This window comes from Thunnus albacares, chromosome 2 (genome assembly GCF_914725855.1).
Source record: "Thunnus albacares chromosome 2, fThuAlb1.1, whole genome shotgun sequence".
In the NCBI taxonomy this organism is placed as follows: Eukaryota; Metazoa; Chordata; class Actinopteri; order Scombriformes; family Scombridae; genus Thunnus; species Thunnus albacares.
The window spans coordinates 28,071,087-28,089,516 of NC_058107.1; the positions used below are offsets into that span (position 1 = coordinate 28,071,087).

The 18,430-nt window shown below is 40.6% G+C and overlaps 1 protein-coding gene across 1 annotated transcript; it reads right to left on the reverse strand.

The window, feature by feature from the left end:
• Positions 1–10,155: 10,155 nt before the first annotated feature.
• Positions 10,156–16,152, reverse strand: lipg (lipase, endothelial). The gene is made up of 10 exons (XM_044376615.1): positions 15,876–16,152; positions 14,570–14,760; positions 14,076–14,255; positions 13,106–13,217; positions 12,804–13,022; positions 12,272–12,514; positions 11,915–12,035; positions 11,262–11,489; positions 11,045–11,149; positions 10,156–10,915 (listed from the first exon to the last, which is right to left on the reverse strand). Exons 1-10 carry the CDS (start codon positions 15,964–15,966, stop codon positions 10,903–10,905), a joined length of 1,503 nt encoding a protein of 500 aa, XP_044232550.1. The 5' UTR covers positions 15,967–16,152; the 3' UTR covers positions 10,156–10,902.
• Between the last annotated feature and the right edge of the window lie 2,278 nt (positions 16,153–18,430).

Here is an 18,430-nt window from a genome sequence, read left to right on the forward strand (position 1 = left end):
CAGCTACGCATGGATGCTAATGTTTCCAAAACACAGGCGTCACATGTTTACCTTTTTATCTTGGGTTGGACCCACTATGACTCAAAAGTTTTGTTTACCGAATGGTTTCATGAGCTACTGAGTAACCTGAATGAGAGGGCGCTCTCTGTTACACTTGCTCATCTGTTATCTCTGACCCATCCCATCGAGGAGTCTGGCATTGGTTTGAGGCAATGCCAAATGTATTTCAGGAACTTTCCTGGTCACAGATGCAAGATATTTCTCAGTGTATGTGCAGTGGATGCCTCAAGTTTCCACATCACACTTGTGTAAATTGTGTCCTCGACCATGATCAGCTTCAAACTAGTTGTGATGTCACAAATGAAGCTTGTAAGAACACATAAACTCAGATTTAGTTGAACACAGAGAAACCTTCCCCTTTCAGCAGATGTCAAATCTAGTGCACATCTGCATAGTGAAGCTCAAATGTCCATGTGAAAGAACAAAAAACAAAACACATTTTTTTTAGTGTAGGGGGGACTTTAAAGGAATAGTTCAACAATTTGGGAAAATACACTTATTTGCTTTCTTTCTGCAAGTTCGACAGGAAGATTGATATCAACCTGAAGCACTGGAGGCAGTAGGAAACAGCTATCTTCCTTTAAAGCTCAGTGATTCACATGTTGTGTCTTATTTGTTTCATAGTGACACAAACAGAAATGTAATAATGGCAATTTGTGGTTTCAGGGGGGATTATGCACTATAAATGATTTCTTAGCACAACAACAGTGGGTGCAGTGACTGTCCTGAGTTTTGCTGCCATAGTGAACAGGCAAACAGCGCTAATGCTGGAGACGTCACATAGAAGTGCTGGGCGGATGGATAAACTGTTGTTCATAGCTACATCATCTATATCCTCCTGAAACCACAAATTCTTGTTTTTACATTACTGTTTGTGTACAAATTAAACAAACAAGATACAACGTGTTAACTAGTGAGCTGAAAGGCCCCTTTACACTGTGAGATTTTGGGCTGTCTGAGATAAAAGTTGACAATCATGAGATGAATGTGGTAAAATCTTTGATTGGCAATCCAAAACGGATCTGACATGCCTTATATTGATATTATGCAGTATAACACAGATCGTGACCAGATTTCAAGATTTCATTACAGGCGTTTCTTTCACCTACTTTCACAATCATTGTTGTTGCACAGTCGACAGGCGCCTTTAGGGGTGCTAGGAGGCAAATGAACTTTGGAGAAAGAGCCAAGCCAGCTTTTTCCCCTCGCTTTCAAGCTAGACTAACCATCTCCTGCGCCTAACAAGAGAGTGGTATTGATCTAATCATATATCTGAAATAAAATGAATATTTCCCACAATTTAGGATCACTCCTTTAAAAGGTTAAGGACTGCATCAAAAAACAGTTAAAAATCCCATGGAGTGACACTCGGTTGGAGGTTGTGCTGAAGCTCTGCGTGTACGTGCAATCATATTTCAGACTTCCCCTGCACGTGGAAATGTGATTCATTTCGCTTCCGCAACAAGTCCCTTTTTCCCACAATATAATTACTTTAACATGTGAAAGTTGTGTGAGTTATTGTTTGGGAAATCGCTCTGTAATTTCCACTTGACATTTCTAAGCAAAAGTCTCGAACAATATGTGACATTCAGACAACATTAATAAATCTCTCAAATGAGCAAATTCCATGAGAGAAAATAATGAGAAGCGATGCTGATGCAGACTCACTGCTGACTGGGTCAACTGGGTTTACCAGATGGCCAGCTCTTCCACCATTGGCTAACCAGTCTCTCCAGTTGTGCTTCTGTTGGCAGTCAGCGGTAGGGGTGTGGTCATGGTTGGATATGGTATGATACAAGTAACTCCCTGTCAGACAATGAAGGGAGACTGAGGACAGCAGCGAGTGGGCAGCTCAGAGCCAGGAAGAGGTCCAGCTGTGTAGGAGCTGCACGTCAGGACAATGACCCCTGCTCGACCTGTCTTCTTTCTCCCTCTTTATGTTTGATAAAATAGATGAGTTTAATGACTTTAATGGAGAGATGATAGTGGAGAAGCAGACAGGAAACAAGGGGAGAGAGACAGAGTGGTTTGACATGCAACAAGGGTCCCATGCAAAGTCAGGGACCAGGGACGTTGCAGTTATGTGGCATGTAATTATTTGGCTACCGGGGATTTCCAGAACAAACGAGATTTAATTCTGGGATATAAAGCTTTTTGTAAAAACATGACAGCAACAGCACACACAGTTAACCAGAAGTCTTAAAAGGGGAAGTCACTCTTTGTTGGATACCCGGTGCTCTGAACTCATAATAACGTATTTCCTAAAGTCATTCTGAACAGTATCACTCTGAATACTCATTCCAATCTTTTCCTTTCTCTTTCTTCCATTGTACCAAAAATAAATCACAGAGATATCAAATTCAAAGATTTGGAGCAGAATTACCATTCACTTGCTATCATGAAACATCAATGTATTAATTTGTCCATGGGAGATGTGAATTACTTGAAATCCATGTTAATTTTGGTTCATTTTTTCAGTTATCCTGTACTTAACTTTGTCTTTGTTTTACACCCATTAACCTGTCTTCACCCTTAATTCATGATACTTACAGCACAATCTCAGCTACAGGCAGTTCATTTATCATTTGGTCAATTAAGCAAACTATGAAGATACCACGAACCCAAAATACAAGAAAGAAATCTTCAGTCTATATAAGTCCTTTAGGAGGTAATAGGTAATCAAAATAGTTAATTGGAGAAATTTTCTTTCACTGGGTTAACATTTTTTAAAAAACGGCAAAAGAGTGAGATACACCTTTTTGGCACAAACATTTTCCTGATAGACTAATGCAGAATATGGGCTTATGTAAGTAAGTCAACACTGAAAAAAGATAAGAACAAATATCTTCATTTTGAAGTAATGCTCTGCAACTTTCATTAAGACTTTTAAAATTCTAGGCTACAAGGAACATACACATCAACTGATACTGATTTTTCTGTTAAAAACTTTTAAAAACCTCTATAAACACATAAGCTAATCTCATTGTCGGTATAACTGCATGTACATCAACCTTTTTTTAAATACATTTTGCCTTTATCATTTATTGATGTGTCCTGGGACTTGGGTGTTCTTACTCATTTGACACATTCAAAGAGCTATAAAACTCCTCATAACACTGTGGGATACTTCCTCTTTTGCACAGTGTCAGCTGCTTTTACTGAAGGACTAATTCTGAAGGACTTGTGTACATCTGCTGTGGTGTTGTGACATAGTGGTTTCCTCTGGCTGCTCAGTGTGCCACCTGCATCTTTCTAAACGACTGGTCAGAGAGCTCATACTTGAAGTAAACTGTCTTGAGGTCCTCTTTTACATAGCGAAACCACTTGATCTCATGCCAGCGAACAACTTCTCCGTCTTCATCTTTCACTCTGCCTTTGATTATCTGACTTGAAAATTACTTGAAGTCAAGTAAGTCCTTGTGGCTCAGCTCATGAACATGGTATGGCTTATTTCTTCTTGCCACTCTCACTAGTGTGTAGTAACCATCTGGGTTGTAGATAGGGACTTTTCTTCTTGCTGTCTCTACAGCAGCATGGACACTGTCACATTCCATCTGACTATGACCAGACTTCATGTATTTATGGTCGATCACAGAGAAGGGAAAGGTTTTAACAGCATGAAGGCGCGTTGAGCAGAAAGCTGCGTTCCTGTTCTGTCCACCACATATGTCTGAATATAGAACTACACGATTTACATCCGAAAGTGCAGAGAGATACTTGAACACACAAGTGCTTATTTCGGATGATCCACGACCACCTTCCCCCCTCATGCTCCTTTAGTGTCCAGTTCATATACTGTTAGATTGTATGTGCTCACTTTGCGTGAGTAGTACAGGCTACTCACATTGCTCCATGGAGATGATATTCAGATGTGCTCTGTCTTCTTGAGTCTCCTTTAGTTCTCTGCCTCTTCTTTTCTGTTTTCAATATATAGTTAATGATGAAATCCTTTTGCCTGGCTGAATCTCCCATTGACCAAAAATGCTCAAATATTTTCAACCTGTGTGACACGGGGAAATTGTCATTGCATTTGTACCGACAAGAGGCACAGTTCCTCTCCTTTACTCTTTTTGCAGGCACACAGATATTAACTATGTTAACATAACTTTAGCCTAAATTTCTCAGTCTTTTTGCTTTGTTTTTTCCCCCAGTTCTCAGTATCTTAGTATTTTTCTTTTCCTTCCTCTTTGCGTATCATTGTCGCTGAGTTCTTCCACATTTTTAGCAACATCCTCCATCAGCACTGGTTCTAGCACAAGGATTTGTTCCTCAGTCTCACCCTCATCTTGTTCTCTCTCCCGATTTCTTTTTTTTCCGGGTTGCCCTTTCTTGTTTCCTGGCTGCTCTGTCTCTTTGCATTGAGGTCTCACTCCCGTGCTTCCGGGTTGTTTTCTCCCCTTTTCTTGAGCTCAATCTCTCTCATATTCTGGATTCTCTTTCTCTATTTCTTGAACTCTCTCTCCCTTGTTTCCTGGCTGCTCTTTCTCCTGGGTCTCAGTCAGATACACTCCTAAATAAACAATTTATAAATAAAAAAAAATGTATTTATGCTTTTCTTTTACATAACATGTATGTAGAGTACATAGCATGTATGCATAACATAGTGTACACATTCTGTCATTCTGTCAAAGTATAAAAGAATTTACCCTCTGGCTCTGAATCGATAATAAGATAATCTATTTCATCTGGTTCATCTTCCATCAAACTCATTAAAACCTCCTCTGCTGTCAAATATTAATTTTTAGTGTTTGACCATGCTTTCCTCTCAGCCATTTTGACTGAAGTGTTGTTAGAATGCTCTACCCACAATGCTTTGTTCAGTGCTAAAAGGGCGCAAGTGAGCTTACGCCCTTTTGGCACCGACCAAAACTCCACTTTTACTGTTACACCTTACAGTTTTCTTCTAATTACAACCTATGGGTCATCATTTCAGTTGTGTCCTTTTGGCACTGACAAGATCTCACTGAGAACTTTCATTTGATATATAAAACTCATATTCACCCCTTTGGCTCCAAGCCCTCAATATCAAACGTATTCTGGTAAAACATCAGGTATATATATATATTATTATATGGTTCTACATACTTCTAAATAACACGTTTATGTGCATAAACAAAATCCTTTTTACATCCCAAGTTCTTTGGCCCTTTTTTACCTACAGCAACGACCTTTGATTGAAAAAACATGAGGTCACTCAGCTTTTCAATAGATTTTTCTGTTTGTTTCTATATCCACAAATCACACATATACTGTATATACATAGAAAATAATATTGAATAGAATTGAAATTCTTTCTTTGGGCAAAACAACACTTTACCCATGAGCAGGATTTTATATAAAATTCAATTATTGACATCTATGCTTCCTCTTGGTGTACAGATAATAATAAGATCATGTGTTAAGCCTAGTGTCCTTGTCTGCTTATCTCCAAGTGATGCCAATAAAATCTCATGTAACTATAAATACAGTATATGATAAGTCTTATCTCCTAATAATAGACAGAGTTGTCACAAGAGTATAACACAAGCCAGACCCCAAAACACTGGACAGCAGATCTTTAATTTAAGTGATGATCATACCATACGCATCGCACCAAATACTGAAGGACTGTCACTTAGGAACGTCGATATCCTCACAGGGAATTGGTTCAAATTATCATTTACTTTGTTTTGATGACCTCAGACTTCTCCTTTGCACCGTGATGATTCATTAGGCATCTCTGATTATGAACTTGACCTTAGGAATTCTTGCTAGTCGTAAAAGTCAACTGAAGGCCTCTGAGGCCCTGACATCATAATATCATAGCACAGCACTGAACCCAAACACAATGTACAGTTAGAGGCACAAAGGGAAACAAATGTGACACCCTTAAAGCGGTGTCAAGTTTTGTTGTACGCACCAATAAGAACTGAGGAATCTCATGGAAAATAACCCCCCCCTCACTCCCCTACAAGCACTCACATATGTATACAGAGACCAGGTGACAGTGTAATTATAGCCGCCTGTAAACAAACATGGTGTGTTCTGTCAAAACATAAGCATAGATCTCGAAGCATGTGATCTCTGATTGGATATTCATTTTGACCGGCTATTTCATGATAGGCTAATAATAATATTCACTTGCTGTCATAGGAACAGCACGCTTCTGTTGCATGTGAGCACTGTTCTCAACTTTCCTTTGGACGTCATGACATTCCTCAGGTATGTAACTTGGTGCAGTGTACAAGGGCATAACAATAAATAAGACTATGAGATATTTGGAAACTATGTAGAACAGGTAGCCATGTATTTAAGGTGGTAATCATCTGCAGGCTATAGTTTAACAGATGATGCAGATGATGCTCCACTTTGACCTGGTGGGAACAAAGCGAAAGTCGCATGCTTTTCATCTGCTTATTAATCAGTGTTTTCTGTCTGCCAATGTCCCACATGACAAAATTATGTGATTAGCATTAAATGGAAAGACTGATAAAAAGCCAAATACGTAGATGACTCAGTTTGACTTCCGTTATCGCCAAAAGGGAAAACAAACAAGTAAAAGAGAAGAGTATTTTATGTCTTACTCATCCAGTTTTATTATCATGACACATCTTCAAAAACACGATTCTCAGATTAAATGTCCAGTGATTTATTTGTTCAGATAATAATATGTAAGAACATATTTCCTGGAAACAAGAGGGTCCACCTTCTGGCCTCTTACATTCCAAGAAAATTTAGAGGACGTCTTACTTGGAAACACCGAGAATCCATGTGACCACAATGCTTTCAACTCACGCCAGACTCTAACCGGCATGCCACAACCACTCAGCTGGCATCACACTGACTACAGTAGACCCAGTGGGTGTAGGGAGGTCAACAGCTGCCTGTACTGACAGACTTTCCACTGTGATCGCTGTCATGTCATGAAACATTTGAGACACATCCTTCAAGTGGCTCCTCTCAATTGAAGGAGGACTTCCATCAGTGCATGCAGCGACTGCTCAGATCATGTGAGGTGAGTCCCCCCCCCCCCCCCCCCCCCCAACCCTCTCTGTGCTGTTGATCCACAGGGCAGAGGCTGGTGTGGCGCTTGAGCCAACATCCCAACATGTGGCAATGTGTGCACTACCACCCTTTAATCTGTCAGGCACGTGGCGCCGGGGTAACCAACAACACAGGACTGCTCATGTCGTGCTGCGCCAAACGATCTGGAAGCAATGAAAGAGACATTGCATGAAGCACCTCCAAAGACAAACATTTATATTTGCAACCTTGTTCAGGTTTATTTTACTCCCCCGCAGGGCATGCACAAATGAATTTACCATTGGATTGCAGATGTAGGACCAGTTTTTCTTAAAGTTAATTATGTGATTCCACTTTGTAGGCTTTATGGTAACAGCATGGATTCCTCTTCTCAGAAGAGCTACATATGCACTGTAGCGTATTAGTGATTCTGTGAATACTCAGTTCCTTTTTGAGTGGAAAGGTGAGAATGTATCGTCTCTCTAGCTAGCAAACAAAACCATATTGTTTGCCCAGTTTCAGTTTTTGTGATTTTGTGGAATTCCCCTGAAATTTTATCATTCACTTGGAACAGAACGTCGCATTAATGATACAGTTGGGATGGTTTATAGGTAGACTATGATGCATATAGCAAAAGCTCATGCTGCATATAAAAGTCTGAATAATTGTCACAGCTAATGTGGACAGTTCTGTAATCTCTTAGGATTTGATTTGGACACAGTAAGATTGTTTTTTGTTTCTTAGCTGGTCATAATTGAAAAAAAAAAGACCGGCTTTACTGTATGTTACCAGTGTAGGTAAACTTTACCAGCATCAGAAACCTTTAATAGCTAAGACTGAGTGGTTGTCTGATGATAGTCGATGTACTAAATTAGCTCTCAATCAATCAATTTTTGTTTACATTTGAATCTTGGATGGTGCCTTTACACAAATGTCCACCAGGGACCTGTTTCAAAAAACTATGTGAATAAATTTGCAGATTAAAACTCAAACCTTCTCAAATCTGGAACATGGTCTGATGGACAATGACCTGAGCTGGTTTTTAATCTGCAAAGTTTCCAGAAAGTTCAATAAACCTGCTTCTTAGAACGGGCTTTTGTTCTGTAAAAGATTTGGTTTTGATCATAACGTGTTGATTTTAGCTAATGGCTATCTCCTACTTAACAACCATCTAAAGGAGCACTACATCAGTGAAACGACAAGGACCCTGGACAACAGACTGAGGGAAAATTGGAAAACAGACTGTCGTGGAACACCAGACCAAAACCAGTCACAGCAACTCACGTCATGAGATGACAACTGAGCAAACTCCACCTGCTAATGGACACCATGAGATGCAGTTCTTCTTTCAGAAAAAAGTCAGCTAGGCCTTGACTTAAGAGGTTTTTTACTCTTGTCAAACCACAATCTAAAACACTTTGGTGAGGTTGATCCAGAAATGTTTTAGTGTCTGGCTAATGCAAGAGACCCAGAAGTCCAAGTTATAGACTTCAAAGGAGACGGTGACTAAAGAGTTTGTGGTTTGTTAAATGCTGGAGGCAGATGGAATCAAGGGGGTTAAGATACTTCAAGACTATGGAGATAAAATGAGTCACAGAACCAACTCTGGGTAGTATGTTGGTTACTGTGGGGGCACAACAGCTCCAAGTTCCCAGTAACAGACATCTGGGTTTATTGTAGGTTGTCTGCTTTGAGGAAAATGGGTCACATACTGCAGTGAGAAATGAGGACAAAATAGAACAGAGTGTTGGAGATAATTACAATCAGGAAACATGAGGATAATGTTAGAGAGTTGATAGAAACAAAAAGACATGAATCGTTTTAGCTAACAAAGGTACAACAACTAAAACTGGAGAATTTTAGACACCCACCTGATGTTAAGTGTAACACACTTGCGACATACCTCCTCTCACTCAGCTTCCAGGTATTTCAACATGACAGGGCAAAGGATGGAGTAACACAAACTATTTGAGTTTTTGTGATGCAGTTTTTCTGGCGTGAGGTTTAAAAGGCACATGAGCGGGACTAGAGGCTCAGCAGGATGTTGCCACTTTACCGCTTCATGCCGCAACAAATGTATCATTACAAATCGGGCATGTTTGTGGCATTCTTTATTTATTACGCCTCACAATCTGACTGGTACATAACAGAAGTTGTGGTTTAGCTGAAAGATACTGAACAACGTCAGTACACGTGTAAGAACATGTGGCGACAAACCAAAAGATAAAACCCCCCAAAAAACAGACGTGTGCAGTACTTAATATTTCTAGATAACGTAAAAGGTGTTTCAGTTTTGGTATATTTTTCTATAAACTCTCCAGTTTAGAGGAAGCAATGTTGAGGTTTGACAAGTGAGGTTTCAGGTGGCTGACTGTCTCTGTCCCAGTGAAACTTTGAAAGAAGTACACACGTAGCACAATTGATCTGTTTGTTGAGACCTGATTTTAAGGCTGCTGGAACATGCTTCTCTTGGCAGCATGTAGGTGAATGTGTGTGGCAGACAAACGGATACATTTATGTGGCTTTTACTTTTATACTTCTTAGATACTATAGATTTTAAGCATAACGTTAGTGGGCTTTATGTTTTCCCTTACAGTCCCTCCTCCTGGCAGGAGTTGGATAAAACTAGTCTGCTTGGCTGACACTCCAAAGGACCATTTCAAAGAAGTGATTTGTGAGTTCTGCTTAAGGCAAAGCCAGACCTCAATTTGTCAGGCGAAATGCACTGTTGGGTGTGGCCAAAATGAGGGGGGAAAAAAAAAGCACAGGCAGGGTTGTAAACATAATAAATAATAACATTAATGATGGCTGAGTTCTATCTAGCTGCTTCAGTTTCAGGGTCCTGGTATTGTGCATACTTGCTCACAGCTATGGCTTACTGGAGACTTGAATAATACAGAACAGAGCTATTGTCTAGCTGTGAAAAGGCCTACAGATGATGACCCATAACACCCTCCTCTGTGTAGATGCTCAGAGGTTTTGTGTATTTTGAGTGACTATAATTTCAGCCTTACCGAGATAGAACGCAATAAAAAGAAGCAAAGAGATCTTGCAACATATGAGAATGAAAATCATAGACAAGGCAAAAGTTAGTACAAAGAACATGTGAATTTATTTTTCCAAAAAGTTATTTACATTATATACATAAACACACACCCCAAAAAAGCCACATACAGTAACAGTAACACTATGCACAGAACCGCAAAGATCATGTGCAATGAGATCAGATATCTCCTTCAGTTATACAGTGTATCGGTAATCTCACTCAGCAGAAAGGCACACGTATTGGTCACAACAGACACAAACAATCACTCATACAACAACAACAACAACAACAACACACTTAACATACACAAGTACTGCATCTAGGAGAAATGCATTCAACATATGCTTCATAATGGGATGTGCTCTGATAAATAACGTTGGTCTTGCAGTGCTTCCATTTTTTTTTATAAATAAAAAAAAAAATATTTAAAAATGTACAGTACAGCGACTACAATTGCTGGTGTATGTCCATTGACACAGATTGATATTCTACTTCACACAAAAGGAAAGTTCTGTAACTCCTTCGGCAATCTTAACGGTTAAGACTGCTCCAACTTCCATCCTGCGCCCCGTTTTCCTTCCAACGCCGGACAGACCTCAGAGTCCTCGTTTCCAGAAACCAATGGAAACCATCTAGGTGCAGCTCAGAGTCTGAGACATCAAGACCCTCTCACCGTGCGCTGATCAATCATCCTCCTACGAAAAGTGCTCAAATAAAGAGAAGGCAGTGCTCCTCACTTAGCCATGTTGGGTCCCCATGGTGACGGTGCATTGGTTGTTGGAAGTGCTGAGTTGTTACATGGGCAGCCTGTTGATCAAAAACAGTAATTTACTAAGAATAATTATACACCATACTGCAGTTCCTTATTCATTTACACTATAATTAAATGTCATTTCATAAGAGATTATTCATCCAACATTTCATCATGTTCTGTACCGTTTTCTTGGTTTCACTTCCCAGCCATCACGACATTTCACAAAAGATATCGATTCCCCTGGAGAAATTTCAGTTTTTGAAGGGTCTTGGGCACAGAAGGTAAACCTGTGATAACATAAAAAACCAAACTCAATAAATCTTTAAAAAGAGTAATAAAAAAACATAACTCTGCATCATTACAGAAGTGCAGTGACTACTCAGCTGCTCCTCAACTTACTTTTTCTGTGTTTCTCCAGATTTCACACGAATCCGACGAACTTCCAGCACAGGTTTGGGAGGTTTTGTGTTCCAGGCCCAGAACGTCTTCTTAATGTTCTTCCAGACGGAGTTCCAGGATTCAGTGTCTCCTTCCCAGATCAGACGGATCTTCAGCAGGTCACCGATTTCTGACTCAGTAAACACCAAGAAGGTGTTGGTCAAGTTCAGACCGACAGTGTCATCATGGCTGGACAAATAGAAGGGAGGATCAGGTTAAGTCAGGTGTCAAGACAACTGAAAATGGACATTTTAGTAGAATTGTGTTTTAGTCATTTATTCTGCATGAAACAAAAAGTAGTGAGTGACTGAAGCAGGCATCAAATGCTGAACAGTTTCAGCTGCACCAAGATTTCTAGTTAAAGCTGTCAGTCAAATTGTTCTATTAAATTAGCAACTCTGGAAACTTGAACTGTAAGTTCCCTTCCTAGTTTGAGCTAGTTGTACATCACAAATCTGTAATGTGACTGGATGTACATAGAAAAAGAAAAAAAAGTGTGCACAAACAAGTCCAAATTTATAATCACAAGCCAGTGCACAGTGATTTAGGTGCTGTCATGCTGAGGTGTTGTTAGAAACTCTGTTTTGCAGGAAGTATTTAGATTTTGTACTTACACATCAACAAATATGTTTGTTGTATCGTTATGGGCGCCGTACAACTTGACATAGAAGGTGGGATCTGCATTGTCTGCCTGTTTTCTGTTGAACACGTGCATCTTCATCTGGTAGTGGTAGCCTTAAAAACAAAAAATAAAAAAAAATTTGAGTTAATGTTTGATCTGCAATGGAGCCGTTTACAGTAGTAGTTTAGACTGGCAAGTGTGGAGTCATAAACATGTTAGAATTGGATATGATAGAGATAAGAAACTGGTAGTTGTTTATCAGTATCTTATTCAGATAAGTAGTAAAATAATAAAGTAGAAGTAAAAGATAAAACCAACAGCAGGTTAAAAGTGTCATGTCCTTACTCACCTCCAAAGGGAGTGTCTGCACGTGTCTTCAGGTACATTTTGCTGTTGCGCCTCTTGCGCATTTTCCTTGCGTTGTAGCCGATGTTGTTGCAGCGGTTTTTGCGGCAGCTGAGGCAGATGCCCTTCTTAAAGCGATCTGGGCCAGTGCACTGGAAAGCAAAGCTCATGTGGTCCTTGTTCATCAGAGAGTCCACAAACAAGTGCACGGCTCGCTCATGCTCACACTTCATCACCTCCATGAAATCTGGAGAAATTGAGGAAGGTATGTTAGATAAGCAACAGTTGATAGAGACTACAAGTGTATACTAAACAGTATATGTATGAGTGATAAAGTCAGTGCAAAAGGATGAACATAATCCCATAACTACTGTGCCCCCCTTCCAAAAAAACACTAAGGTGAAAATGGCATAAATCTTGACACTAAAACATTTGTTGCAAAATCCCCGATTACTGCAGATGTTGTTTAATTGACAACTGTTCATCTGGACAGCTGGAGCCTTCAAACAAAGACAGACATTTTTATGAGCACTTACTTCCAGCCACTGCCAGCACGTCGCCCAATGCACAGCCGGGCTGCACTTCGCCACCATTGGGGTAGATATCAATGTCCCCAATTGGCTGTTGGATCCCAATGCTCACACCCAATGCCTCTCGTGTGTAAGTATGCAGCACGTCCACAAAGTCAGCATCATCTGGAGAGAGGCGCCTCTGTTCCTCTACTCCTTCAAACATTGGCCCTGCTGGGTCTAGACCTAAATAAAAATCAGACAGAAGATTAGGCAAATCACGTAGCAAATTTTGTTTTGAGTTTTTTGCCGATTCTCAATGAATTTACCTGTAATTCTGCCGATGGTCCCTTCAACAAATGTTCCTGCGTAGCCTGCTACATGAGCGCCTAAACTGTAGCCAATCAGGTGCACATTCTCCAGAGGCAGCTGCCGCTCGTCCTGTTAAGACAAAAAAGTTGCATAAGCAGCTGCTACCATGAACACTAACCCATACTGAACAAATCCTGGATTTCAGCCAGTGATGATCAGTCGTGCCTGCAACCGAGCCAAGCTCAGTTAACTCGAGCACAGTCTACTGACAGTCCCTTCCATGCAACAGCGCCTCCACCATCTGTCTCAGTTTGTCTCCATGAAATACTCTTTGTCTACACTTACAACTACGTGGCAGGATGCCCGAATCTCTACTCTCTTGACATTAGTGCACTGGTCCAATTTTGTGACAAAATATAAAGTTTTCTGAAGTGTGAGGTAAACAAACAAGAATCTGGACCAGTTAGGAAATCCAAAACTATCCAAAATTAGCTCACTAGAATGGACTCTAACATGGACTCTAATCTAACAGATAATTTAATGATATTTTACTTCTGCAGACTCATTCTGACGGGCCCGTCATGCTCACACAATGCAATTGAAAGACAGAAGGAGGACAAGTTTTATGGATTTGAAGGTATTCAGGTGTTCTGTCACTCAGCCTAAATAACTTAGTTGTCAAGATAGCTCAGATCACACACACATACACACACCTCATTAATCATTTGTTCAACGCATCCCAAAACATCTATGACATTCATTTATACATCCACCCTAAATACTTTAGAAACCTCGCCTTTAAGACCAAGCAAGTTGGGAATGAGTGACGATACCTGCCTGAGGTTTCTGTAGTGCTCATGGGGGTTTTTTTATTGTTAACTGGTTCAGTTTTGAGTGAGGGGAAAGTTATTTGCAAGGTTTCATTAGTCAGTTCAAGAAATACAGTCAAACATGACTGATATGAGGAACAAAGTTGACTGTACACACCTGAAGCCAGTTGAGCATGGCGGCAATATCAAGGCCGACGGTGTGAGTGTAGTTGACTGCATCAGGGTAAAGCTGTTGAGCCATCGATAACCAGTCAACGATCACCACATTGGCCTCGTTTTCACGCTGCATGACTGCAGAGACTAGCTTGTGCATCCAGCTTTCGAACATCCCGCTCATCTAAGGAAAAAAAAAGGACAACAGGATTGAGTCAGTCATTCATTCATTCAGCTAAACTACTTTAACCTGGTGACCTCTGTCACACTCACACAGTTATGTCACATTCCATCAATCAAAGCACTCTGGTTGGAGAGACAACAAATCCATCCAGAGAGACAACAAATTCTCACACTCACACACACACACAAGCTCTGTTCACTGTGGTAGAAGTGAGGCTGCATCTTGTCAAGAGTGACCCACATAGAGAGAGAAAGAGGGGGAGAAATTGCAAAATAGATGTGGGTGATCTAAAAACATTGTGTGCTCATTTGTACCGTCCAGCCGTGGATGATGAAGATGGTCTTGGCTGTGGCGTTGAAGCCACACTCCTCTAGACACTCCTTCTCGCCAGTCTTCAGATTGCAGCCCTCGTGGTCCAGATCTAAACTCTTTCTCATGCTGTACTTAACCGTGCCAGCAAGAGACTTGCTGTCTGTTGACAATTCATCCAATCCACTGTCTGCACCTGAGGGAAAATAAACAGGATATTAGATATAATAGACGGAAATCTCTGATTAAATGCATTTCTTACTGTCTCTTCAGTCTTTCTTAAGCCTATAATCTCATATAGAAAAAAAAAAATAAACACTAATCTCATATCAATTGCTTCAATTTCAAATACAATTGAGAAACCATCCAGCCAATCATCCCTCAAAACTACAGGGAGTGGCTGAGACAGCCAATCAAGTGCTTTTACAGCACACATCTGCTACAATAATGCCGGTTGGTTGCGAGTCATACCGAAGATGCAGGCACGGAGCCAAACCACCCCTCTCTTCTTTTATTTCATCCTCTCTTTTCACACAGCTGCAACCACAGCTTGGGTAATTATATCTGACGTTAACACACTCTGCTCCTAACCCTTAAGCTAAAATTAAAGCGTTTGTCTGAAGCATTTGGAAACATTCAGAGGATGCTGACAGGTTAAGAAAAATCATTTAATTATGAATATATTGCCAATTAAAAAGGGGGTATTTTAAAAATACACAACCGGAGTTGATTTTTTTTTTTTGTAAGAGACATGCATTTGCTGTAATTGTATTTTGGATAAACTGATTAAAACCAATCAGGATGAATCCCGTGGCGCACAGCTGAAACGTCACATCTGAATTTAAATGGTGAACTCAACAGCCTTTGGTGATGGGCCACACAGACGAAAATGACTTCAGCTGGGTAGTAAAAAAAGGCTCGTAAGCTGGTCCGTGGTAAAACGCGGATTCAGCAGAACATCTTTCCAAATAGTCCACACAGACGTGGCGTTGTGTGTCCTCCACTTTGAGACTCCTGCTGCTCTCCCGAAAAGGACACGTCGCCGTCTTTTAAATCCATCCCCGTTTTTCTCGCTCACTCTGCCCGCCACACTTGATCGTATTTGTAGCCTAATTTAACTAATAGCCTAAAAAAAATACTAATTAATCAAGCGAATGTGTAGGGCACTGGCTGTTTAGGCTTCTCATTCATTTTCAGAGGCGCGTTTCCCCCCCTAATTTACACGTTTGCTGTTTTGACACTTCCCCTTGAGGCTGGGAAATAAATTAATGATAGAAATGAATGAACAATAGACACAAAGCCATTTCTTACCTTCAAGAACAGCGTTGTCTCCAAGAGCAGGCGAGAAGAGCGCAGCGGCACACTGTAGGAAAATCCACAGTAAAACGGTTTTATGATTCATTTCTCAGTCACAGGCGGGTGTGGAGGAATTAAAAGCTTGCTGAGAATATAAAATGTCTTTCTGTTGTGCCGGTGGTAGCGCGATAGGTAGCCTGGATGAGTGAGTTCAGAGCCGGCGGTGCGTTTTTTGGTGCGCTCCTGTGAAAGCGCCGCTCAAGAAATGTATTAACTTGCATCAAGTGTCTCATTAGAGTTTTAAATAGTTTTTCCTTTTCAGTCATCTGATCATCGGCTGATCTATCTTGGATCTTATTGGTCAAGCCCCCATTTGTTTACGTTGAAAAGGCGTGGCAAAGTTGAATGAAGTTGTAGTCGAGGCGTCTCACGTTGCGCTTTAACCCTTGTGGGATGTGTACTACTGACGCAAGGCGCCATAAAACGTCTCCAGTAGCTCAGTGTTGGTATGAAGGTCGTAGCTCCATACCTTTGTTGACTAACCTAGTTCAAACAATGTGTAAAAATAGGCAAAACAGTCAATGAGGCTATGAGACGTATTGACAGGAGGAGGCGCTTGCAGAGGATCGGAGCAGGCAGGACCGGTGCTCAGACTGCTGTATTTTGTATTATGTTTTACGTTACAGTGTGATATAAACAATGAAAAATTTAAAAAAAAAACTTCCTTTGCTCATTATCATACGTGGGAAACCCACAATCCCTCTTTGCGGTTCCATGGGAATATTTAAAAGGCTCCGACCCGTGTGTGTGTGTGCGTGTGTGTGTGTGTGTGTGTGGGGGGGGGGGGGGGGGGGGGGGATGGCGAGGCTCCCTCCCCCGCTGAAAGACTCGTCCCCTCCGCCTGGCGTGCTGCCAAACCATCAGCTTAGCTCACCGACCAGTTTCAATTGATGAGGCGAAGAATGGGCGCACTCACGCAAGGGGTCTTTGCTACAATAACACCACTGTTTTGTGTACATATATCAGCGCTCTCTACCCAGCAGGAAGTGTCACCTGCCACACCAGCAGCCCCTGCTACCTTGATTGTAAACATCCTTTGCGCCTGTCCGAAAACAAAGTCATCCTGCCGGTTTGAGTGTGTAGTAGGTCAGTGGGTTTAAGGCTCACTGCAAGCTCCACAAGCCGAAAATACATTTACATATTCAGTGTTTCCTCACATCTTTCATCATGGTCTGTATTGTGAGTTATTCCTCAAGTAGATCAGCTGTAACGCCAGACAGATCTTGCTCCATCATGTCTCTCAACAGTGTATTTTTAGGGTTATTATTGTGACCAAAATCTTTATCTATATGGGAATAATAGTTATAATATCTTTGTCAAATGCATATCAATCAGGCCTCTTACAGTGTCACTGCGACTTGAACTGACATGGCTAGAAATGATGCATTTTTATATATAGTCTTTTTAAAAAAAAAACAGCATTAATAAGATCAAATATCTATTTTATGATGAAAGTGAGGCTGTGCGTGATACAAAGCATCCAAAATAACTCATTCCTATTCTTAGAACAGGGTCAAGCACCCATGTATTAATAACCATATGCTTGTGATAACATAGCAGAAGGTGTGAGTTCAAATGATGAGATGATGCAACGTAGCATAAAATCCATCCTGCTCACTCACTCTTATAGAAATGATTCCTTCACGGACGTTAGTTCTGGATGGAAGAGCGGAGATGATGACACTGCACTGTGCAGCCGTTGTGAAAGCTGCAAAGGTCTGATCAACTGATTCAAATGAACCGTCTTTCTTGCTTCCCCTAATTAGGTAATTACTTAATTTCATGCAAATGATTTTATGTGTGGAAAGCCCCACTGAAACAAACAGAAAACTCAACCAGTTATTCATTTCCTTTACTGGCTTACAGGATCTCGGAGTGACTGAAGACTGACGTTACTTCACGCATATCTTGTTTTTCGTGGCAAGAGAAGCAAAGCGGTGGGTTGGTGCATCACATCTATTTGATATCTGTGCCAATTTGGAGACTTTCCACTTGACTTCCATGTTGTTGAACTAATGGCAGAAACCAGAGAATAGGCAAGACAAAGTACAACCAAGTGACCATGAGACTGAATACCCCATGGGGAATTTTGGCTTAAACGTTACAGTCATAATGGTATAGTGTTTGAGAGGAACTTTTAGAATATACAGTATATATATATATATATATATATATATATATATATATATATATATATATATATATATATATATACACAGTGGGGTCTAAAAGTTTGAGACCACTTTCCCATTCAAGTGAATGAAATCTCAAGTCAAGCCTTTATACGACCTGTTTTTTAGAAAACCATCCACAGTAGTGGATTAATACCACCACTTTCCCATTCATTTGAATGGAAAAGTGCTCTCAGACTTTTGGACCCCACCGTATATAAAAAAAAATCACACTTTCAAAAATAGTTTCAACAAGATAGATCCTTAAGGAGCTTCCTAGCTGTCAAAAACTGAACTTTTCCAAAAAGTGGAGCTGTCTTATTGGCACGGTTGATAGTA